At 48.5% G+C, this 25,858-nt stretch overlaps 1 protein-coding gene across 6 annotated transcripts in view; it reads right to left on the minus strand.

The window, feature by feature from the left end:
* Positions 1 to 25,858, minus strand: part of SCAF8 (SR-related CTD associated factor 8) — a 766,315-nt gene that overhangs the window by 396,025 nt on the left and 344,432 nt on the right. For all 6 annotated transcript variants that reach the window (XR_010176108.1, XR_010176106.1, XR_010176107.1 and 3 more), the window contains one exon: positions 8,047 to 8,160. Coding sequence is in view for 3 of the 6 variants with exons in the window: in XM_063917713.1 (XP_063773783.1) it covers positions 8,047 to 8,160 (114 nt within the window). In the remaining 3 variants the exon portion in view is untranslated. The remainder of the gene's footprint in view (positions 1 to 8,046; positions 8,161 to 25,858) is intronic.

Consider the following 25,858-nt stretch of genomic DNA (forward strand, 5'->3'; position numbering starts at 1 on the left):
TGTTGGGTGCATACAGTATAAACAGCGAGTCAGATTTTCTGACTCCAGCCGTCCTGGAAACATATATTTTCAGGGCCCTGACTACGTCCAGCAACTTGGAGTCCTCCAAGTCCCTAGTAGCCACAGGTACCACAATAGGTTGATTCATGTGAAACGCTGAAACCACCTTAGGGAGAAATTGAGGACGAGTCCTCAATTCCGCCCTATCCGAATGAAATATCAGGTAAGGGCTTTTATAGGATAAAGCCGCCAATTCTGATACGCGCCTGGCTGAAGCCAGGGCCAACAGCATTACCACTTTCCATGTGAGATATTTCAAATCCACTGTGGCAAGTGGTTCAAACCAATGTGATTTTAGAAACCCTAAAACTACATTGAGATCCCAAGGTGCCACTGGAGGCACAAAAGGAGGCTGTATATGCAGTACCCCTTTGACAAACGTCTGAACTTCAGGCACTGAAGCCAGTTCTTTCTGGAAGAAGATCGACAGGGCCGAAATTTGAACCTTAATGGATCCTAATTTTAGGCCCATAGACAATCCTGCTTGCAGGAAATGTAGGAAACGACCCAGTTGAAATTCCTCCGTAGGGGCCTTCTTGGCCTCACACCACGCAACATATTTTCGCCAAATGCGATGATAATGTTTTGCAGTTACATCCTTCCTGGCCTTGATCAGGGTAGGGATGACTTCATCTGGAATGCCTTTTTCCTTCAGGATCCGGCGTTCAACCGCCATGCCGTCAAACGCAGCCGCGGTAAGTCTTGGAACAGACAAGGTCCCTGCTGGAGCAGGTCCTTCCTTAGAGGTAGAGGCCACGGGTCCTCCGTGAGCATCTCTTGCAGCTCCGGGTACCAAGTTCTTCTTGGCCAATCCGGAGCCACGAGTATCGTTCTTACTCCTCTCCTTCTTATGATTCTCAGTACTTTTGGTATGAGAGGAAGAGGAGGGAACACATATACCGACTGGAACACCCACGGAGTTACCAGAGCGTCCACCGCTATTGCCTGAGGGTCCCTTGACCTGGCGCAATATCTGTCCAGTTTCTTGTTGAGACGGGACGCCATCATGTCCACCTTTGGTTTTTCCCAACGGTTTACAATCACTTGGAAGACTTCTGGATGAAGTCCCCACTTCCCCGGGTGGAGGTCGTGTCTGCTGAGGAAGTCTGCTTCCCAGTTGTCCACTCCCGGAATGAACACTGCTGACAGTGCTATCACATGATTTTCCGCCCAGCGGAGAATCCTTGCAGCTTCTGCCATTGCCCTCCTGCTTCTTGTGCCGCCCTGTCTGTTTACGTGGGCGACAGCCGTGATGTTGTCCGACTGGATCAATACCGGTTGACCCTGAAGCAGAGGCCTTGCTTGACTTAGGGCATTGTAAATGGCCCTTAGCTCTAGGATATTTATGTGAAGAGACGTTTCCATGCTTGACCACAAGCCCTGGAAATTTCTTCCCTGTGTGACTGCTCCCCAGCCTCTCAGGCTGGCATCCGTGGTTACCAGCATCCAATCCTGAATGCCGAATCTGCGGCCCTCTAGAAGATGAGCCTTCTGTAACCACCACAGGAGAGATACCCTTGTCCTTGGAGATAGGGTTATCCGCTGATGCATCTGAAGATGCGATCCGGACCATTTGTCCAGCAGATCCCACTGAAAAGTTCTTGCATGGAATCTTCCGAATGGAATCGCTTCGTAAGAAGCCACCATTTTCCCCAGGACTCTCGTGCACTGATGCACCGACACTTGTCCTGGTTTTAGGAGGTTCCTGACTAGCTCGGATAACTCCCTGGCCTTCTCCTCCGGGAGAAACACCTTTTTCTGGACTGTGTCCAGAATCATCCCTAGGAACAGTAGACGTGTTGTTGGAATCAGCTGTGATTTTGGGATATTTAGAATCCACCCGTGCTGACGTAGCACTACCTGAGATAGTGCTACTCCGACCTCTAACTGTTCCCTGGACCTTGCCCTTATCAGGAGATCGTCCAAGTAAGGGATAATTAATACGCCTTTTCTTCAAAGAAGAATCATCATTTCGGCCATTACCTTGGTAAAGACCCGTGGTGCCGTGGACAATCCAAACGGCAGCGTCTGAAACTGATAATGACAGTTTTGTATCACAAACCTGAGGTACCCTTGGTGAGAAGGGTAGATTGGGACATGGAGATAAGCATCCTTGATGTCTAGAGATACCATATAGTCCCCTTCTTCCAGGTTCGCTATCACTGCTCTGAGTGACTCCATCTTGAATTTGAACCTTTTTATGTAAGTGTTCAAAGATTTTAGATTTAAAATTGGTCTCACCGAGCCGTCCGGCTTCGGTACCACAAACAGCGTGGAATAATACCCCTTTCCCTGTTGTAGGAGGGGTACCTTGATTATCACCTGCTGGGAATACAGCTTGTGAATAGCTTCCAATACCGCCTCCCTGTCGGAGGGAGACGTTGGTAGAGCAGACTTCAGGAACCGGCGAGGGGGAGACGTCTCGAATTCCAATTTGTACCCCTGTGATACTACCTGCAGGATCCAGGGGTCCACTTGCGAGTGAGCCCACTGCGCGCTGAAATTCTTGAGACGGCCCCCCACCGTGCCCGAGTCTGCTTGCAGAGCCCCAGCGTCATGCTGAGGACTTGGCAGAAGCGGGGGAGGGCTTCTGCTCCTGGGAAGATGCTGCATGGTGCAGTCTTTTTCCCCTTCCTCTGCCCCGGGGCAGGAACGAGCGGCCTTTTCCCCTCTTGCCCTTATAGGGACGAAAGGACTGGGTTTGAAAAGACGGTGTCTTTTTCTGCTGAGAGGTGACCTGGGGTAAAAAGGTGGATTTTCCAGCCGTTGCTGTGGCCACCAGGTCCGATAGACCGACCCCAAATAACTCCTCCCCTTTATACGGCAATACTTCCATATGTCGTTTGGAATCCGCATCACCTGACCACTGTCGCGTCCATAACGTTCTTCTGGCAGAAATGGACATCGCACTTACTCTAGATGCCAGGGTGCAAATATCCCTCTGTGCATCTCGCATATATAGTAATGCATCCTTCAAATGCTCTATAGTTAATTATATACTGTCCCTATCCAGGGTATCAATATTTTCAGTCAGGGAATCCGACCAAGCCACTCCAGCGCTGCACATCCAGGCTGAGGCGATCGCTGGTCGCAGTATAACACCGGTATGTGTGTATATACCTTTTAAGATATTTTCCAGCCTTCTATCAGCTGGTTCCTTGAGAGCGGCCGTATCAGGAGACGGTAACGCCACTTGTTTTGATAAGCGTGTGAGCGCCTTATCTACCCTAGGGGGTGTTTCCCAACGTGCCCTAACCTCTGGCGGGAAAGGGTATAGTGCCAATAATTTATTAGAAATCAGCAGTTTTTTATCGGGGGAAACCCACGCTTTATCACACACCTCATTTAATTCATCTGACTCAGGAAAAACCACTGGTAGTTTTTTCACACCCCACATAATACCCTTTTTTGTGGTACTTGTAGTGTCAGAAATGTTCAATGCCTCCTTCATTGCCGTGATCATGTAACGTGTGGCCCTACTGGACATTACGTTTGTCTCGTCACCGTCGACACTGGATTCAGTATCCGTGTCAGGGTCTGTGTCGACCATCTGAGGTAACGGGCGTTTTAGCGCCCCTGACGGTGTCTGAGACGCCTGAACAGGCACTAATTGATTTGTCGGCTGTCTCATGTCGTCAACAGTTTTTTGCAAAGTGCTGACATTGTCACGTAATTCTTTAATTACTACCATCCAGTCAGGTGTCGACTCCCTAGGGGGTGACATCACTAACACAGGCAATTGCTCTGCTTCCACATCATTTTCCTCCTCATACATGTCGACACAATCGTACCGACACCCAGCACACACACAGGGAATGCTCTGATAGAGGACAGGACCCCACTAGCCCTTTGGGGAGACAGAGGGAGAGTTTGCCAGCACACACCAGAGCGCTATATATATATACAGGGATAACCTTATATAAGTGTTACTCCCTGTTATAGCTGCTGTATTATATATTAGCTGCCAATAGTGCCCCCCTCTCTGTTTTACCCTGTTTCTGTAGTGCAGGACTGCAGGGGAGAGTCAGGGAGCCGTCCTTCTAGCGGAGCTGTGAAAGAAAATGGCGCTTGTGTGCTGAGGAGAAAGGCTCCGCCCCCTTCACGGCGGCCTTTTCTCCCGCTTTTTTCAGGAAACTGGCAGGGGATAAATGCATCCATATAGCCCAGGAGCTATATGTGATGCATTTTTTTTAGCCATATAAGGTTTTTATATCGTTTTTATTGCGTCTCAGGGCGCTCCCCCCCAGCGCCCTGCACCCTCAGTGACCGGAGTGTGAAGTGTGCTGAGAGCAATGGCGCACAGCTGCAGTGCTGTGCGCTACCTTATTTGAAGACAGGAACGTCTTCTGCCGCCGCTTTCTCCGGACCTCTTCGCTCTTCTGGCTCTGTAAGGGGGCCGGCGGCGCGGCTCCGGGACCCATCCAGGCTGAACCTGTGATCGTCCCTCTGGAGCTAATGTCCAGTAGCCAAGAAGCCCAATCCACTCTGCAGTCAGGTGAGTTCGCTTCTTCTCCCCTTAGTCCCACGATGCAGTGAGCCTGTTGCCAGCAGTACTCACTGAAAATAAAAAACCTATTTAAACTTTTACTTCTAAGCAGCTCAGGAGAGCCACCTAGCTTGCACCCTTCTCGTTCGGGCACAAAAATCTAACTGAGGCTTGGAGGAGGGTCATAGGGGGAGGAGCCAGTGCACACCAGCTAGTCTAAAGCTTTTACTTTTTGTGCCCAGTCTCCTGCGGAGCCGCTATTCCCCATGGTCCTTACGGAGTTCCCAGCATCCACTAGGACGTCAGAGAAAAGGGAGTACCTCCAGGGTTTTTCTAGAGTCCAGATCCACAGACCAGGATCTCAGCCACAATATCCGGCGAGCCAGGACTGACGTAGTAGAGGCCTTAGCTGCTACGATACCGGCATCAGAAGCCGTCTCTTTAATATATCGAGAAGCTGTGACAATATATGACTAGCATGGTCAGAGGAGATTTCAGCTTCTAACTCCAAGGCCCATGCTTCAATAGCCTCTGCAGCACCCGTGAGGGTGTAAATCGCTTTCAGACAACCCTCCACACGTTTATCCGTAGGCTCTTTTAGAGACGAGACGGTAGTGACAGGTAGAGCTGAGGAAACCACCATCCTAGCCACATGTGAGTCCACTGGAGGAGGCGTTTCCCAATTCTTAGACAGCTCTGGCGCGAGGGGATAGCGAGCCAGCATCTTCTTTTGAGGCACAAACTTCGTACCCTGGTTTTCCCAGGGTTCCTGACGTATATCCACTAGGTGATCCGAGTGAGGTAAAACTTGTTTAACCACCTTCTGACGCTTGAACCTATCTGGTTTCTTAGGAGGGACGGATGGCTCGGGATCATCCGTAATCTGCAGAATTAAGTTAATAGCCTCCAAAAGATCAGGAACATCCACATGTGAACTACCCTCCCCATCAGCCGTATCTGAGTCAGAACCTGTGGGGTCAGTATATGTGCAGTCTTCATCAGACGAGGTGTCAGTGACGGCAGTGGATTGTGAGGAGACAATCGCTCGCTTAGAGGACCTTTTGGACTTAGGCGAGCGTTGGTCAGACTTTTTAGTAGTCAAGGACTGGTTCAACTTCTTTAATTGAGCAGATAAATCGTCCGCCCACGGCAGGATGGCTGCAGGGACCACATACGGTTGTACCGGCATTGGGGGTCCCATAGGGGGTGTTAGTTTATGAACTAGCGTATGCAGAAGCGTGGAAAAAGCGGCCCACGGTGGGTCAGTATGTGCCTTTGTTGCCACAGGAGACCCCAGAACCAGAGCCCACAGCTGCTATATTCTCCTCATATTTGTCTGTGGCCTCAGCAACACCAGCAGTGTGTTCCGCGCCAGAACCGTTACCCTCAGAATCAGACATGATATAACTTGCAGTATGAGGTAACACAGTACAATTATCAGCAGCACTATACCTCTAAACCCAAACCCCTGCGCAGTGTAGTCAGCACTAGCAGAGATAAAGGAGAGATATGGTGACTAAATCACAGAGAAAAATACGTAATACAGTATATCTTTGTGAAAATCCTATATTAAGTAACACCTGACGCACCAAGCCCCCTCAGGTTATGGAATATAGGGATAGCAAGATGAGTGAAAGATACGAAATGGACACCACTCAGCTATCAAATGCACACACAAATAGTCTCAGTTTGTACAATGCAGAGGTTATTACTGACAATAATACTGCACTGGACTAGCTTAAACAACTATATAACAATAGATATAACAGTACACAGTAAGAACTGGATGTATATCACAGGGTAATTGTACTAGAAAACCCTGACTAAGTGCACTCTTTCTTAACTATCACTGTCTAAAAAGGCAGGTAGAATACTTAAGTGTCATGTAAAGACACAGCGCTGACAACCAGGCGGCTTTACATAGGAGGATTTGCCCAAGCAGTCCCAGGAACAGTGAGCTGAGGGATAATGGCGCCGCAGACACTGACTGGGAGTGAGGAAAAGACAAATATGCAGCTCCAGGGCGGGAACACTTGTTAGAAATGGCGCCCTGGGGCTGAGGGAGGGTCTTCAGGTCTAAGCCTTATCCCCTTTGCTGGCAAAACCTCGTACTGTGGGCGATATAAGAATCTGTTTAGAGAGAAAACCTGACCTGCGCCCATGCCCTGGTGATCTAGTGGGATCGCCTGTACTGCCACAGTGTCCACCGTCAGCGCGCGCGTCCCGCCTCCCACTGACCGCGCCGGATCGCGATAAAGACCTGGTCCCGCAAGCGGGACCCACTTACCACCTCCCGAAGCGCGGCCACGCGATCCTGGAGAGCCCCAGCCGTGTGTCTAACGTGAAGAAAACCGGAGCCTCCGCTGTAGGTACCCGGCAACCAGGGCTCGGGAGTGTACAGCGCCGCTGGGGAGAGCTGGAGCTGCAGCAGAGAATGTCACAAGTCTTCACTTTTTACCTCATAAAAAGCTTTTCTTAGGGCTGCTTGGAGCAGCCCCTCTGTTAAGTGCCTGCTTGCTGCAGCACCAACTTACAAAACTGAGCTCCTGTGCTGGGAGGCGGGGTGATATAGGAGGCGGCGCTGTGCATTCTGGGAACAGTCAAAGTTTTGAGCATGTTGGTGCCTCGGATCAAGATCCTATTCTACACCCCCATTGTCCAATCCTTGAGGAGCCCAGTGTACCCCGCAGCAGAAACTAAAATTTTAAATCCTTGGCAAAGGACACTGGAATTAACACTGGAAGTATGGTTTTAAATTAAATTATGTGTTCTAGATATTTGCAGAAAATAAATATGACCTGCTGTGATAGGATAGGATTGTGTATTGCACTTGTTTGTTCCAACAAACTTAAGGCACTAATTTGTATATAACATATGGGAACATTAAGGTAAGTGAGACTCTGTATGTAACATATTCTCAGCCTACTGCGCCTAGTTTACTAAACACATTGTTAAAAGGTATGCGAACATCTCATGGGAATTTTAGAGAAATGTTCTTCAGCATAAACTATTACAGTATCATTAAAAACGGTTTGCAGAAGTTATCACTAAAACATTGAATAAAATTAGACTAAAATGAAAACTGAGATCCACTGACTAAATCTTGACTAAAACAAAGTTAAAGAAAGTAATCAACTAAGACGAAAACTAAATTGAAAATCCTTGTCAAAATGAACACTGCTTTGCAATCCTTCTTTGCATTGCCTACTATGTATTGACAAACAAAGTTGACAAGTTTCATAAGCAGATGCTCAAAGAGCATGTATCACTAGCCCTAGTGGCTATGGGAGGGATGTATCCAACCTTCAAGAGGAAGTTGAGAAGTAAACCATAACATTCAATCAGCATCCATCATTCATTTATCTAGCACAGTTTATGAAATTACATAATCTGATTGATTGCTATGGACAACTTCTACTCTTGACCTTTCTCAAAGGTTTGATACATCTCCCCTTATATCTTTTTCTTGTTTTCAGGAGACTGATCTTTGAAACGCATACCTTGATGATTTTTGATCCAATCTTACAAGAGCCAGCACTAAGCTTTTGAAGAGCCCTAAAAGCATCTTGTCTGTGCACCATACAAACATATGCACAACCTCGAGGTGGAATCATCTGTAAAAACAGTAAAAATAAATATTATTGACAAATTGATTTCGACCTTCTCAATGGACCTGAACCAAACATTAAGTTTTAAGTTGAAGCATTAATTTACAAGCCTTTGCTATATCTCTAAGCAGTGTTCTCCCCAGAAATTTTTTCAGACAGGTGGAATTATATCAAGTAACCAGGTGGGCGCAGACTGAACACTCATATGAATTACAAAGACTCTGGAGGTCAATGCCCAATTGCTGGTTGGACTGAACATGTTTACATTAATTATAAAGACTAGAGGTTATTGCCAACAATGTGGGAAAGCACAATACATTTGTGCAGTTCTAACATGTGCATATAAGGTGTTATTTCTGTGTACCTCAACTCAGCCGCAGCCAAACTTCAGCTTAGTTCCTAAATAAATTGATTGGTGATTCACCAAGTATATAGTGGAACAATGTACAGATAATATATGACTGAGTTATAGTGTGGCACCACTGATCTGAACACTGTGACGGTTGGTGAGTTAAAGAAATCTGAAGACAAGTGGTATGGGTGGTGAGTGGGAGGGATCTAATAAGGATTGAGAACTGGTGCCGCGATACCTGGCTGTCAATCACGTACATTGAATGGATTGACAGTTTTGTAAAAATTTATTGTGTTCTGCCTGTAAGTGGCCCTGGGGACAACACTGCCTAAGTAAATTATCTTTGGACACAACAAGTAGAGGGAATCTTAGAAAAACAAAAATGTGTATAACATGCTTTTTTTCTTGCTTTCTGTTTAAAGTAAATATATTTACATTTACAATGTTGACACTGGCATATTATCGACATTGTCAGAATGTTGGCAAATTATTTTAGAGTTAGGGTTAGATAAGGCTTAAGCTGCCCATTCACCTAAAGATTGATTGTCCAATCTGGCTGGTTGGAATGAAAATCTGGTAATGTATGAGAGCAACTGACAATTGACCATTTGCTCCAAAAATGCCAGAAAACTGTCAAAACCGGTCATTCAGACAAATTGGTTAAATCAATAGGATTTAACCAATTTGTCTGATTGACCATTTTTGTCTGTTTTTCAGTGTTTGGGAGCAAATGGGCAATTGTTATTTGCTCCCATACATTACCATATTTTCCTTTCAACCAGCTAGATTGGACAATAAATCTTAGGTGAATGGGCAGTTTAAAGCTACAATTAGGGTTAGATTTACAGATAAAAACCCATTATTGACATTCCGTTGGCACTAACAATGTCGACATTCAGAACGTGTCAACATAATATCCCACATCCCTTTAGATAATATGGATATTTACATAGTTAATGACAGTTTATATTGAAACCAGAAATAATAATAGGATTTTAATTACCTACCGGTAAATCCTTTTTTCGTAGTCCGTAGAGGATGCTGAGGTCCGCATTAGTGCCATGGGGTATAGACGGTTCCACCAGTAGCCATGGGCACTTTAAGAATTGGATAGTGTGGGAGGGCTCCTCCCTCTATGCCCCACCTACCAGACTAAGTATAGAAACTGTGCCCGAGGAGATGGACAACTTCGAGAGAAGGAATTTACACAGATAGTGGCGAGATTCAGTTCACACATAACAAGGCAAACCAAGCTAACCAGCTTGAACAACTTCAGCAACAGCTGAACAACAGTACTTAACCAAGAAACAAGGCAGTACTGAACCAAGTAACTACTGCAGGATAACGAAGCGCTGGCTGGGCGACCAGCATCCTCTACGGACTACGAGAAAAGGATTTACCGGTAGGTAATTCAAATCCTATTTTCTCTTACGTCCTAGAGGATGCTGGGGTCCACATTAGTACCATGGGGATGTACCAAAGCTCCCAGACCGGGAGGGAGAGCGCGGAGGCTCCTGCAGAACTGATTGACCAAACTTTAGGTCCACAGAGGCCAAAGTATTGAACTTGTAGAACTTAGCAAACGTGTTAGACCAGGACCAAGTAGCCGCTCGGCAAAGTTATAAAGCCGAGACACCCCGGGCAGCCGCCCGGGTAGAACCTAACTTACGATTAGAGTGGGCCTTAACAGATTTTGGACACGGCAATCCTGCCGCAGAATCCGCATACTGGATAGCGAACCTAATCCAGCGAGAAATCGTCTGCTTAGAAGCAGGACACCCAATTTTCTTGGGATCATAAAGGACAATCAGACAGTTCGACTTTCTGTGACGAGCATTCCTCTTCACATAGATCTTCAGAGCCCTTGCAACATCCAAGGACGTTGATGGAACTGAGGAGTCAGTAGCAACTAGCACCCCAATAGACTGGTTGAAATGAAAAGCCGACACAACCTTTGGAAGGAACTGCTGACGCGTCTTGAGTTCAGATCTATCTTCATGGAAGATTAAGTAGGCGCTTTTACAAGATAAAGCCCCCAATTCCGACACACGTCTAGCAGAAGCTAAGGCCAACAATGGGAAAGCCTTCCACGTGAGAAACTTGACCTCAACCTCCTGTAAAGGCTCGAACAAATCCGATTGCAGGAACTGTAACACCACGTTAAGATCCCAGGGTGCTGTAGGAGGCACAAAGGGAGGCTGGATGTGCAGAACCCCTTTCAAGAAAGTCTGAACCTCGGGGAGGGAAGCCAGTTGTTTCTGGAAAAAAATGGATAAGGCCGAAATCTGGACCTTTCTGGATCCCAAACGTAGGCCCATATTCACACCTGCTTGCAGGAAGAGGAGAAACTGCCCAAGCTAAAACTCCACCGTAGGAAACTTCTTGGATTCACACCAAGACGCATACTTTTTCCAAATGCGATGGTTATGTTTTGACGTTACTCCATTCTGAGCCTGTATCAAGGTAGGAATAACCTTGTTCGGAATGCCTTTCCGAGATAAAATCTGGCGTTCAACCTCCATGCCGTCAAACGTAGCCGTGGTAAGTCTTGACAAGCGAACGGCCCCTGTTGCAGAAGGTCCTCTCGTAGAGGAAGAGACCTCGAAACTTCCAGCAGTAATTCCAGAAGATCCGCATACCAAGTCCGTCTTGGCCAGTCCGGAGCAATGAGGATAGCCTGAACTCTTGTTTTCTTTATGAGCTTTAGAATCCTTGGAATGAGCGGAAGTGGAGGGAACACATACACCGACTTGAACACCCACGGAGTTACCAGGGCGTCCACCGCCACTGCTTGTGAGTCTCTCGACCTGGAACAGTACCTCCGAAGCTTCTTGTTGAGATGCGAGGCCATCATGTCTATTTGAGGTATAGCCCAAAGGTTCGTCACCTCTGTGAACACCTCCGGATGGAGGCCCACTCTCCTAGATGGAGATCGTGCCTGCTAAGGAAGTCCGCTTTCCAGTTGTCCCCTCTCGGAATGAAGATTGCTGACAGCGCCACCGCATGTTTTTCTGCCCAGAGGAGGATTCTTGATACCACTGACATTGCAGCTCTGCTCTTCTGGTTTTTGTAGGCCACTGTCGTTACACTGTCCGACTGCACTTGAATGGCCTGATCTTGTAGAAGGTGTGCTGCTTGTAGAAGACCGTTGTACACGGCTCTTAGTTCCAGGATGTTTATTGGAAGAATGGATTCCAGACTTGACCACCTTCCTTGGAAGGTTTCCCCTTGGGTGATTGCACCCCAACCTCTGAGACTTGCATCCGTGGTTAGAAGGATCCAGTTCTGAACCCCGAACCTACAGCCCTCTAGAAGGTTAGGCAGTTGTAGCCACTATAGAAGTGAGATCCTGGCTGTCAGCGACAGACATATCCTCTGGAGCATGTGTAGGTGAGATCCCGACTACTTGTCTAGGAGAACCAGTTGGAAGGACCGTGCATGAAATCTTCCATACTGCAGAGCCACGTAGAAGGCAACCATCGTCCCCAGAAGGTGAATGCACTGATGTACCGATACCCGGGCAGGCTTTAAGACATCCCGAACCATTGATTGCATCACCAACGCTTTCTCCACCAGTAGAAACACCCTCTGCACTTGCGTGTCGAGGATCATACCTAGGAAAGACAATCTCTTTGTCGGCTCCAAATGTGACTTTGGAAGATTCAGGATCCATCCATGAGTCCTGAGCAATCGAGTCGTGAGAGCAATGCTCTGTAACAACTTCTACCTGGAGGACGCTTTGATCAGCAGATCATCTAGATATGGAATTATATTCACTCCTTGCCTGCGGAGGAGAATCATCATCTCAGCCATTGCCTTGGTGAACACCCTCGGTGCCGTGGAGAGGCCGAACAGCAGTGCCTGGAACTGATAGTGACAGTCCAACAGCACACATATGAGATAAGCCTGTTGTGGTGGCCAAATCGGGATGTAGAGGAACGCATCCTTGATATCAAGGGATATAGGTTTGGATAGTAACCCTTGTTTTCCAGATGAGATGGAACTGGAACAATGACAGCTGACCTTTCCAATTTTTGAATGGCTTCCTGTAGGATAGCTTTTTCTGTCAGCAAAGCTGGCAAGCCTGAACTGAAGAATCTGTGAGGTGGGAGCTACTGAAACTGAAGTCTGTACCCCTGGGACACAATATCCTGTACCTAGGGATCCAGGCCGGATGACACCCAGACGTGACTGAAACGTGCGAGTCTCGCTCCCACCTGCTCGTCCTACAGGCTGTGAGGTCCACCGTCATGCTGAGGATTTTGAGGAAACAGAGACAGGCTTCTGTTCCTGGGAACCTGCAGGTGCAGGCTTTTTAGATTTTCCCCGACCACCTCTGAAGAAAGTGGTGGGAGGCTTGAACTTTTTAGCTTTCGAGGTCCGAAAGGACTGTATTGTGGACGTAGAAAAAGGTTTCTTCGTTGTCTGAGGGAAGAAAGGTTGACTTACAAGCGGTTGCTGTGGAGATCCACGCATCCAATGCATCCCCAAATAGAGCCTGACCTGTGAAGGGTAGGTTCTCCACACTTCTCTTGGATTCCGCGACTACAGACCATTGGCGCAGCCAGAGTCCCCTGCGCGCTGAGACAGCCATGGAAGATGTCCTTGCATTCAGATGACCCAGGTCCTTCATGGCCTCCACCATGAAACCTGCAGAATCCTGTATGTTACATAAAAACAATTCAATGTCACTTCTATCCATAGAATCCAATTCCTCTAGTAAGGTGCCTGACCACTTTACTATGGCTTTAGAAATCCATGCACAGGCAATAGTGGGCCTTAACGTCACGCCTGAAGCAGTGTATATGGATTTGAGCATAGTTTCAATCTTGCGGTCTGCCGGTTCTTTCAAAGCGGTAGACCCAGGGACAGGTAAAACCACCTTTTTTGACAGTCTAGATACCAAAGCGTCTACTATAGGTGGATTTTCCCACTTTTTCCTATCATCCTCAGGGAAAGCAACGAGAACCCTTTTTGGGATCTGGAATTTTCTCTATGGGTTTTCCCAGGATTTTTCAAATAATGCGTTTCATTCTTTAGACGCAGGGAAGGTCAGGGAGGCCTTCTTATTGTCTGTAAAGTAAGCCTCCTCAACCTGCTCAGGTGGTTTGTCAGTAATGTGTAACACATCCCTAATGGCCTCAATAATGAGCTGCACCCCTCTTGCAAGGGAAGCCTCAACCCCCCGCACATCCCCATCACCGTCTGCCATGTCAGTGTCTGTATCCGTGTCGAACTGCATAATCTGGGCAAGCGCACGCTTCCTTGGGAATACACCGAGGGATCTTGAACAGAACCAGACAAAACCTCCACAGATTTTTTCCAAAATCGGTGTTTCAGTTTCAGTATGGGCAATGTCTCTGTGATGATGATCTGCAGGAAGAAAATGGCGCTGGTGAGCTGCTGGGTCCGCTCTGAGGAGAAGCTCCGCCCCTGGAAATGGCGTGTCTTCCCGCACTATTGAAGTTTTTTATACTGGCCTGGGGATTGTGAGCTGGAAGTAGATAGGGTCTCTGAAAGCGATCTGACCAGTGTAAGGGTATTGCGCTGGCCCAGGGCGCCACTCACAACGACGCACATCTGTAACGCTGAGCCTTCTGGAGCGCAGCTTCAGCGCTGCACTCCCACCCTGATGCCGCCATTCTCAGCGGCTCCCCGCTTGTCGGGTCGCCGGTACTCTACTCACCACCTCGATCTTCTGGCTCTGTTAGGGGGTGGCGGCATGCTGTGGGAGTGAGCGGTTGCCTCGGGGGCTAACGATCATCAACCTCAGGAGCTCAGTATACTGTCAGCGGAGATAATGGCCATTAACCTCAGAGGGTTGGACACTACTCCCCCCCCTAAGTCCCACGAAGCAGGAAGGCTGTTGCCAGCAGCCTCCCTGTGCCTAAGTTCTTTAAAAAAAAAAAAAACTAGAAAAGCTCTAGGAGATCCCCTAGCTGTGACCGGCTCCACCAGGCACGTTTTCTAAACCGAGTCTGGTAGCAGGGGCATAGAGGGAAAAGCCAGATAACACGATCAAATTCTTAAAGTAACAATGGCTCCTGGTGGACCAGTCTATACCCCATGGTACTAATGTGGACCACAGCATCCTCTAGGACGTAAGAGAAATAAGACTGAGGGCTAGATAGTATACAAAAGCCTCCATATCTTCCAACCAAATATACATTATTTAATTTATTTCCATTTGTATTGTTATTTAAATATACAGTAAAAAAGGATTTTAATTATCTACCAGTAAATTCTTTTCTCGTAGTCCGAAGAGGATGCTGGGGTCCACATTAGTACCATGGGGTATAGACGGGTCCACTAGGAGCCACTGGCACTTTAAGAGTTTGAGAGTGTGGGCTGGCTCCTCCCTCTATGCCCCTATTACCAGACTCAGTCTAGAAACTGTGCCCGAGACGGACATCTTCGAGAGAAGGATTTTACACAGATAGTGGCGAGATTCACACCAGCTCACACATACAGTACAAGGCAAATCAAGCTAACTAGCTTGAAACCCAGCAACGGCTGAAATATTACTTACAAGGGAACAATGCAGTACTCAACTAAAAACAAAGTTGTACTGAACCAGATAACCACTGCAGGAAAACGAAGCGCTAGGCAGGCGCCCAGCATCCTCTACGGACTACGAGAAAAGGATTTATCGGTAGGTAATTATAAAACGAGATTTATGGGAAGAACTTACCATTGTTAAATGACTTTCTGCGAGGTACACTGGGCTCCACAAGGAATAACATCGGGGTGTAGAGTAGGATCTTGATCCAAGGCACCAACAGGCTCAAAGATTTGACTGTTCCCAAGATGCACAGCGCCGCCTCCTCTATAACCCCGCCTCCATGCAAAAAAGCTCAGTTTCGTTAACCAGCCCAATGCAGTAGCAGGTACTAGAGACAACAATCATAAACAGCCACAGACCACACACTCAGCACCACCGGGGAGGGTGTCAGCGGCTAATGACATATCAACCCAAAGAAGCAAAGTGCGTCAGGGTGGGCGCCTTGTGGAGCCCAGTGTACCTCGCAGAAAGAGATTTAACAAAAGTAAGTTCTTACCATAAATCTCATTTTCTGCTGCGGGGTACACTGGGCTCCACAAGGAATAACATCGGGGATGTCCTAAAGCAGTTCCTTATGGGAGGGGACGCACTGTAGCGGGCACAAGAACCCGGCGTCCAAAGGAAGCATACTGGGAGGCGGAAGTACCGAAGGCATAGAACCTTATGAACGTGTTCACGGAGGACGACGTAGCCGCCTTGCACAATTGATCAAGGGTCGCACCACGGCAGGCCGCCCAAGAAGGTCCTACAGACCGAGTAGAATGGGTTTTGATGATAGCAGGAGCTGGCAGACCAGCCTGAACATAAGCATGTGGAATCACCATTCTAATCCATCTGGCCAAGGTCTGCTTGATAGAAAGCCAGCCACGTTTGTGAAAACCAAACAGTACAAAAAGAGAATCAGATTTCCTAATGGAGGAGGTTCTCTTCACATAGATACGGAGAGCCCGTACCACATCCAAAGACCGCTATTTAGATGACACCTCAGGAGAATTAAAGGCCGGAACCACAATCTCCTGATTAAGGTGGAAGGAAGACACTACCTTGGGTAAATAACCCGGATGCGTTCTAAAAACCGCCCGGTCACGGTGAAAAATCAGATAGGGGGACTTACAGGATAAGACACCCAAGTCTGAGACCCTTCTAGCTGAAGCGATAGCCAGCAAAAACAAAACCTTAATGGAGAGCCACTTAAGGTCTGCAGACGCAAGAGGTTCAAACGGATACTCTTGCAAGGCCTCCAGAACCACCAACAGATCCCAAGGGGCCACAGGTGGAATGTAAGGAGGTTTAATCTGCACCACACCCTGAGTGAAGGTATGAACATCAGGTAGGGCAGCAATCTTTCTCTGAAACCAAAACGAAAAGGCAGAGATGTGAACCTTGAGGTAGGCCAGACGAAGGCCTAAGTCCCGGCCTTGTTGTAGAAAGGCCAATAGTTTGGCCGTACTAAACTTGAAAACGTCATGATTATGAGACACACACCAAGTGAAGTAAGCATTCCAGACTTCATCATAGTTTGAACGACCGCCTCAAAAAAAAACCTTTGCACTCAGGACGGAAGCTTCAAGAGCCATGTCGTCAAAGCCAGACAGGCCAAGTCCTGGTAAACACAAGGGCCCTGAACGAGGAGGTCTGGTCGTTGGGGAAGTAGATGGGGGCGATCCAACAAGAGGCCTTGTAGATCGGAGAACCAGTGCCGCCTGGGCCACGCTGGAGTTACCAGAAGCAGGTTTCCTCCTTCTTGCTTGAACTTCCGTATTACTCTGGGTAGGAGTGACACCGGAGGGAACACATACGGCAGCCGAAAGTTCCATGGAATTGCCAGAGCATCCACGAACGCTGCTCGGGGATCCTTTGTCCTTGCTCCGAAGACCGGAACCTTGTGATTGTGTCGAGACGCCATCAGGTCCACATCTGGAAGGCCCCACTTGTCCACGAGAAGTTGAAACACCTCTGGATGGAGGCTCCATTCTCCGGCGTGTACGTCCTGACGACTGAGAAAGTCCGCTTCCCAGTTTAGGACCCACGGAAAGAACACTGCGGATATGGCCGGCAGATGGCGTTCTGCCCACTAAAGAATCCGTGATACTTCCCTCATTGCCATGCGGCTTCAAGTGCCGCCTTGATGATTGATGTAAGCCACCATGGTGGCGTCGTCCGATTGTACTTGAACAGGTCTGTTCTGTATTAGATGCTCGGCCATTGTCAACGCACTGAACACTGCCCGCAGTCCACCGACCCTGAAGGGAGTTTTGTTCCAACACCACGCCCCAACCTCTCAGACTGGCATCCGTCGTCAGTAGGACCCAGTTGGATATCCAGAAGGGGCGGCCCCAGCTCAGTGACAGACGGACCTCCGGAGACAAGGAGATCATGTGAGATCGGATCCGGTGAGGCAGGCCGTCCCACTTGGTCAGAATTAACTTCTGCAGAGGGCGAGAATGGAACTGAGCATACTCCACCATGTCGAAAGCCAACACCATGAGACCTAGCACTTGCATTGGCGAATCAATCGACACTTGCGGGCGAGACAAGAATTATCGAATCCTGTCCTGAAGTTTCAGGACCTTCTCCTGAGACAAGAACAACCGCTGGTTGTGAGTGTCCAATAACGCTCCCAGGTGTACCATGCTCCGAGCAGGAACCAGGGATGATTTCTTCCAGTTGACAAGCCACCCGTGGGCTGTCATGACCTGGACAGTCAGATCTAGATGACACAGGAGAATGTCTGGGGAATTTGCCAGGATCAACAAATCATCTAGGTACGGCAGGATCCTGACCCCTTGACGGCGGAGTGTAGCAGTCATGACCGCCATTACTTTGGTGAAAACTCGGGGAGCAGTTGTCAAACCAAAGTGTAACGCCCGAAATTGGTAATCAAGGTTGCCCACCGCAAACCTCAGGTACTGCTGATGAGACACTGCAATAGGAATATGCAGGTAGGCATCCTGTATGTCCAGGGAGACCATAAAGTCCCCAGTCTCTAAGGCCAGAACAATAGAGCGAAGAATTTACATACGAAACTTGGAGATCCTCACACTTGTTCAAGGACTTGAGATTGAGAATGTGCCGCGAGGACCCGTTCGGTTTCGGGACTAGGAACAGCGGTGAATAGAACCCTTTGCTTCGCTGAGCCAGAGGCACCCGTACCACCACTCCTGTGGTCAGGAGGGATTGTACCTCCAAATGGAGAGAGTTTGCCTTCATCGGATCCAAAGGGACATCTGTCAGGCAAAATCGATGAGGTGGGACGGGTCTTGAAGAGTACGGCGTAACCTCGAGTGACGACTTCCCTTACCCAGGTATACGAAGTGGTCTTCAACCATTCCTGGGAAAAACGTAGAAGCCAGCCCCCCACCCTGGGACCCCCCAGAGGGAGGCCTGCCCCGTCATGCGGCAGGCTTTTCAGTTTTGGAAGCAGGCTGACGGGCAGCCCAGGCCCGCTTCGGTCTGGGCTTGTCAGGTTTGGAAGCACGAGTCTGCTTTGGTACGCCTGACCTTTTGCTTTACCTGGAGGACGAAAGGGCCGAGGGAATGTACTTTTAGCCTTCTGTGTGGAAAGAGCCGTACTAGGTAGGCAAGCTGTTTTAATAGTAGCCAGATCAGCCACAATCTAATTCAGGTCTTCACCAAAAAGAATGTCTCCTTTAAAAGGAAGCACCTCCAGGGTTTTCTTAGAATCCATATCCACCGACCAGGATCTCAACCACAGGATACGGTGAGCCAAGATGGACGTAGTGGCAGGCTTGACCGCCAGCACCCCGGCATCGGAAACCGACTCCTTAAGGTACAGAGAAGCCGTGGCAATATATGAGACATTGTCTAGCATGATCAGAAATGTCGGAAGGCAGCTCCGCCTCCAGCTCCTGAGCCCATACTTCAACAGCTTCAGCAGCCCAAGTTGCTGCAATGGTTGGCCTATGCACAGCCTCCGTTAGGGTATAAATCGCTTTTAGACAACCCTCCACACTTTCTATCCGTCGGTTCCTTCAGAGAGGTGACGGTAGTTACTGGCAGAGCTGAGGAATCTACCATGCGAGCCACATGAGAATCTACAGGTGGAGGAGTTTCCCAATTTTTACAAAGCGCAGCAGAGAGAGGATACCGAGCCAACAGTCTCTTATGGGGTGTGAATTTCGTACCTGGATTTTCCAAGGATTCCTGAAGTATGTCAGTCAGGTGTTGAGAATGAGGTAAAACTTGTTTAACCACTTTCTTACGTTTAAATCTGTCAGAATTTTTAGAGACAGCCGCAGGCTCAGGTTCATCAAAGACCTGCAGAATAAGTCTGATAGCCTCAATCAAATCAGGGACATCCACCAGTGACTTGCCTTCCCCATTAGAAGCATCAGAGTCCGTGTCTGTGGGGTCAGTATATGCACCATCCTCCTCAGAGGATGTGTCCGGGACAGCGGTGGATTGTGAGACTTATTTTTAGTCAGCGATCGGTTCAAGTGCTGTAAATGTGTTGAAATTTGATCCGCCAACGGCGGATTAACTGTAGGGACCATAAACATGGGAGGTCCCACAGGGGGCGTAAGTTTAGTTACCAGCGTATTCAACAATGTGGAGAAGGTAGCCCAAGGCGGGTCATTAGTTGCCCCCGGTGCTACAGATCCACTGGGGGGTAAGGAACCCCCTGAACCTGAACTCTCTGCTGCCATGTAATCCTCAAAAGTGACTGCAGCATCACCACGCAATGTGGGAGAAGCCCCAGTTTCATTGACTTGTGTAGCTGACATAATGATAAGTACAATATCAGGAAACCTAGTACAATCTTAGCATCGATATACCTTAGCAAGAATTCCCAGTGTAGTGTGACTTTCCTGTCAGCACAAACCGGGAATCCAAGAGATATATGGTGACTGTAAATAACAAAGAAAAATACACAGCAAGTATATCTTGTGAAATACCTATATCAGTTTATAAACTTGACGTACTTAGCCCCCTCAGGTTACAATATATAGGAGTTGCAAGCTGAGTGAAATACCCGAGATGGCAGCCACGCAGCAGCTACATGCACACACACATATATAGTCACAAGCGTACCATGCAGAAATTATACACCATAAAACTGCACTGGACTAGCATTATAAAGTAATACTCAGTATAGCTATATATGTAAACAGTAGATATAACAAAACACAGTAGATACAGGATGTATATCACAGGGTGTTTGTACCACACAACCCTGAATGTATGCACTCTTTCTTAATTAACACTGTTCCTTGACAGGTAGAATACTTAAGTGTCCTGTAAAATGCACAGCGCTAGCGAAAAGGCGGCTTTACAGAGGAGGATTTGCCCCAGCAGTCCCAGGAACAGCGCAGCTCCATGTGATGGCGGCGGACAGGGAGTGAGGGAGAGATATGCAGCTCCAGGGCAGGAACATTTACCCAAATGGCGCCCTGGGGCTGGAAAAGGGGTTACAGGTTAGGCCTTATCCCCCTGCTGGCTTCCCCACCGGGCACTCCAGGCTGTAATAAAACGGGGTTTTATGAAGAGAAAACCCACCACAGGTGCCCCGGTGACTAGAGGAGCGGCTGCCCTTAACAGTGTCCACACCAGCACGCGCAGCCCGCCCCCCACGGCTGCGCAGGATCGCGATAAAAACGGGCCAAAGTGACCTCTTACCTCCCCTTGTACCTGCCGCCACGTGATCACAGAGGGCAGCGGCGAGTGTGTGTGACTGACAGGAAAGACACCGGAGCCTCCGCTGTAGTGACCCGGCAACCAGGGCCCGGGAGTATACAGCGCCGCTGGGAGAGTGATGGAGCTGCAGCAGAGGATTTCTATTTGACATATATGAAAGTTGCAGCCCTTGAAGTCATCACATTTCTTCTTTTTTCCTGAAATTAAGCTATAATATAGGCTGCAAGAGCAGCACCCCTGTTGATTGCCTGCTTACTGCATGGCACCAACTTACAAACTGAGCTCCTGTGCGCGGAGGCGGGGTTATAGAGGAGGCCGCGCTGTGCATCTTGGGAACAGTCAAAGCTTTGAGCCTGTTGGTGCCTCGGATCAAGATCCTACTCTACACACCAATGTTATTCCTTGTGAATCCCAGTGTACCCCGCAGCAGAAATCCTATTTTCTCTTACGTCCTAGAGGATACTGGGGTCCACATTAGTACCATGGGGATGTACCAAAGCTCCTAGAACGGGAGGGAGATTGCGGAGGCTCCTGCAGAACTGATTGACCAAACTTAAACTTAAGGTCCTCAGAGGCCAAAGTATCGAACTTGTAGAACTTTGTGAACGTGTTCGACCCAGACCAAGTAGCTGCTCGGCAGAGTTGTAAAGCCGAGACACCCCGGGCAGCCGCCCAGGAAGAACAAACCTTACGAGTAGAGTGGGACACGCCAAGCCTGCCGTAGAATACGCATGCTGGATAGTGAACCTGATCCAGCGAGAGATCGTCTGCTTAGAAACAGGACACCCAATTTTCTTGGGATTATACAGGACAATAATAGTCCGATTTTCTGTGACGAGCAGTCCTCCTCACATAGATTTTTAGAGACCTTACAACATCTAAGGACTTTGATGAAATTGAGGAGTCAGTAGCAACTGGCACCACAATAGGCTGGTTGATATGAAATGCCGACACAACCTTCGGAAAAGAAACTGCTGACATGTCCGAAGCTCAGCTCTATCTTCATGGAAGATCAAGTAGGGGCTTTTGCATGACAAAGCCCCCAACTCCGATACACGTCTAGCAGAAGCTAAGGCACACAAAGTGACAGCCTTCCAAGTGAGAAACTTGACCTTAACCTCCTGTAGAGGCTCAAACCAGTCCGACTGGAGGAAATGCAACACCACGTTAAGATCCCAGGGCGCCGTAGGCAGCACAAAGGGAGGTTGGATGTGCAGAACTCCCTTCAAAAAAGTCTGAACCTCAGGGAGGGCAGCCAACTGTTTCTGGAATAAAATGGATAGGGCCGAAATCTGGACCTTTATGGTTCCTATCCACACCTGCTTGCAGGAAGAGGAGAAACCGTCCCAGTTGAAACTCCACCGTAGGAAACTTCTTGGACTCACACCAAGATACATATTTCTTCCAAATACGATGGTAATGTTTAGATTTTACTCCTTTCCTAGCCTGTATCAGGGTAGGAATAACCTTGTTCGGAATGCCCTTTCCTAGATAGTATCTGGCGTTCAACCTCCATGCCGTCAAACAAAGCCATGGTAAGTCTTGATAGGCGAACGGTCCCTGCTGCAGCAGGTCCTCCCGAAGAGGAAGAGGCCTCGGCTCTTCCAGCAGTAGATCCGCGTACCAAGACCTTCTTGGCCAGTCTGGAGCAATGAGGATGGCTTGAACCCTTGTTCTCCTTATGAGCTTTAGCACTCTTGGAATGAGTGAGAGTAGCGGAAACACGTACACCGACTGGAAAACCCACGAAGTCACTAGGGCATCCACCGCCACTGCTTGCGGGTCCCTCGACCTTGAACAATACCGCCGAAGCTTCTTGACGAGAGACGAGAGGCCATCATGTCCATTTGAGGTACACCCCAAAGATCTGTTACTTCCTTGAACACTTCCGGATGGAGACCCCACTCCCCCGGATGGAGATCATGTCTGCTGAGGAAGTCCGCTTTCCAGTTGTCTACTCCCAGAATGAAGATTGCTGACGGTGCGTGTTTTTCTGCCCAGAGGATTATTCTGGTTACCTCTGACATGGTAGTTCTGCTCTTCATTCCACCCTGTCGGTTTATGTAAGCCACTGTCATTACGTTGTCCGACTGCACTTGAATGGCCCAATTTCTCAGAAGATGGGCCGCTTGAAGAAGACCGTTGTAGACGGCTCTTCGTTCCAGAATGTTTATCGGCAGGCCGGCTTCCAGACTTGACCACCTTCCTTGGAAGATTTCCCCTTGAGTGACTGCGCCCCAGCCCCGGAGACTTGCATCCGTGGTTAGAAGGATCCAGTCCTGAATCCCGAACCTGCGGCCCTCCAGAAGGTGAGGTAATTGTAGCCACCAGAGGAGTGAAATCCTGGCCTTTGGCGACAGACATATTCTCTGTCTATATGTAAATGGGATCCCGACCACTTGTTTAGGAGATCCAGTGGGAAGGACAGAGAATGAAACCTTCCGTACTGTAGAGCCTTGCAAGAGGCCACCATCTTCCCCAGAAGGCACATGCACTGATGAACCAAAACCCGGGCTGGCTTCAGGACATCCCGGACCATTATTTGTATCACTAACGCTTTTTCCTCTGGAAGAAACACCCTCTGCACTTCCGTGTCGAGGATCATTCCCAGAAAAGACAACCTCCTGGTTGGTTCCAAATGTGATTTTGGAAGATTCAGGATCCAACCGTGTTCCCTGAGCAGGTGGGTCATGAGAAGAAAGGACTGTAACAGCTTCTCCTTGGACGATGCCTTTATCAGCAGATCGTCCAGATATGGAATTATGTTTACCCCCTGTCTGTGGAAGAGAACTATCATTTCCACCATCACCTTGGTGAATACCCTCGGTGCTGTGGAGAGGCGGAATGGCAGGGTCTGGAACTGAAAATGACAGTCCAACAATGCGAATCGGAGATAAGATTGATGCGGCAGCCAAATCAGAATGTGGAGGAATGCATCCTTGATATCCAGGGATACCAGGAATTCTCCCTCGTCCAGACCTGATATCACTGCCCTTAGAGACTTCATTTTGAACTTGAACTCCCTCAGAAAGGGGTTAAGTGATTTCTAGTTCAGAATGGACCTGACCGAACCATCCGGTTTTGGTACCACGAAAAGGTTCAAATAGTAACCCTCGTTTTGCATCTGGGGAGGAACTGGTACAATAACCTGTGCCTCCACCAACTTCTGAATGGCTCCCTGTAGGATAGCCCTGTCGGCCGGCAAAGCTGGCAAGCCTGATTTGAAGAACCGGTGAGGAGGGAGATCTTGAAATTCCAGCCGGTACCCCTAAGACACAATATCTTGTACCCAGGGATTCAGGCCGGACGACACTCAGACGTCACTGAAATGTCTGAGTCTCGCCCCTACCAGCCAAACCTCCAGGCCGCACGGTTCACCGTCATGCTGAGGACTTTCGAGTATCTGAAGCGGGTTTCTGTTCCTGGGAACCTGCAGCAGCAGGTTTCTTGGATTTTGGTCAACCTCCTCTAAAGAAGGTGTTGGAAGGTTTGGCCTTTCTGGTTTTAGCAACCCGAAAGGACTGTGATGCAGCTGAAGAAAAAGTTTTCTTTGTAGCAGGTTCAGCTGAGGGAAGAAAAGGTGACTTACCCGATGTAGCCGTGGAAATCCACGCATCCAACGCTTCCCCAAAGAGAGCCTGATCTGTGTAGGGTAGGGTCTCCACACCTCTCCTGGATTCCGCGTCGGCTGACCACTGGCGCAGCCACAGTCCTCGACGAGCTGAGACAGACATGGAAGAAATTCTTGCAGCCATTGAACCCAGGACTTTCATGGATTCCACAATAAATCCTGCAGAATCCTGACTGTTACGTAAAAACAATTCAACGTCACTTTTATCCATTGTATCCAAATCCTCAAGTAATGTGCCTGACCACTTTACTATAGCTTTGGAAATCCATGCACAGGCAATAGGAGGACGTAGTATCGCCCATGAAGCAGTGTATATGGATTTTAGCGTAGTATCAAGTTTGCGATCAGCCGGCTTCTTTAAGGCGGTTGATCCTGGAACCGGTAAAACCACTTTTTGAGAGAGAGTGGATACAGACGCGTCCACTATGGGTGGGTTTTCCCATTTTTTTCTATCCTCCTCAGGGAAGGGGAAAGCAACCAGAACCCTTTTAGGGTTTTCAAAAATAAGAATTTACTCACCGGTAATTCTATTTCTCGTAGTCCGTAGTGGATGCTGGGGACTCCGTCAGGACCATGGGGAATAGCGGCTCCGCAGGAGACAGGGCACAAAATTTAAAAGTTTGACCACTAGGTGGTGTGTACTGGCTCCTCCCCCTATGACCCTCCTCCAAGCCTCAGTTAGGATACTGTGCCCGGACGAGCGTACACAATAAGGAAGGATTTTGAATCCCGGGTAAGACTCATACCAGCCACACCAATCACACCGTACAACTTGTGATCTGAACCCAGTTAACAGTATGATAACGTAGGAGCCTCTGAAAAGATGGCTCACAACAATAAACAACCCGATTTTTTTGTAACAATAACTATGTACAAGTATTGCAGACAATCCGCACTTGGGATGGGCGCCCAGCATCCACTACGGACTACGAGAAATAGAATTACCGGTGAGTAAATTCTTATTTTCTCTGACGTCCTAGTGGATGCTGGGGACTCCGTCAGGACCATGGGGATTATACCAAAGCTCCCAAACGGGCGGGAGAGTGCGGATGACTCTGCAGCACCGAATGAGAGAACTCCAGGTCCTCCTTAGCCAGGGTATCAAATTTGTAGAATTTTACAAACGTGTTCTCCCCTGACCACGTAGCTGCTCGGCAGAGTTGTAATGCCGAGACCCCTCGGGCAGCCGCCCAAGATGAGCCCACCTTCCTTGTGGAGTGGGCATTGACAGATTTTCAATGCTCTGACAACGTCTAGCAACTTGGAATCCTCCAAATCGCTAGTAGCCGCAGGCACCACAATAGGCTGGTTCAGGTGAAACGCTGATACCACCTTAGGCAGAAAATGAGGACGCGTCCTCAATTCTGCCCTGTCCGAATGGAAAATCAGATATGGGCTTTTATACGATAAAGCCGCCAATTCCGACACTCTCCTGGCTGAAGCCAGGGCCAGTAGCATGGTTACTTTCCATGTAAGATATTTCAAATCTACAGATTTGAGTGGC

The sequence above is a fragment of the Pseudophryne corroboree genome, chromosome 4 (assembly GCF_028390025.1).
Source record: "Pseudophryne corroboree isolate aPseCor3 chromosome 4, aPseCor3.hap2, whole genome shotgun sequence".
NCBI lineage: Eukaryota > Metazoa > Chordata > Amphibia > Anura > Myobatrachidae > Pseudophryne > Pseudophryne corroboree.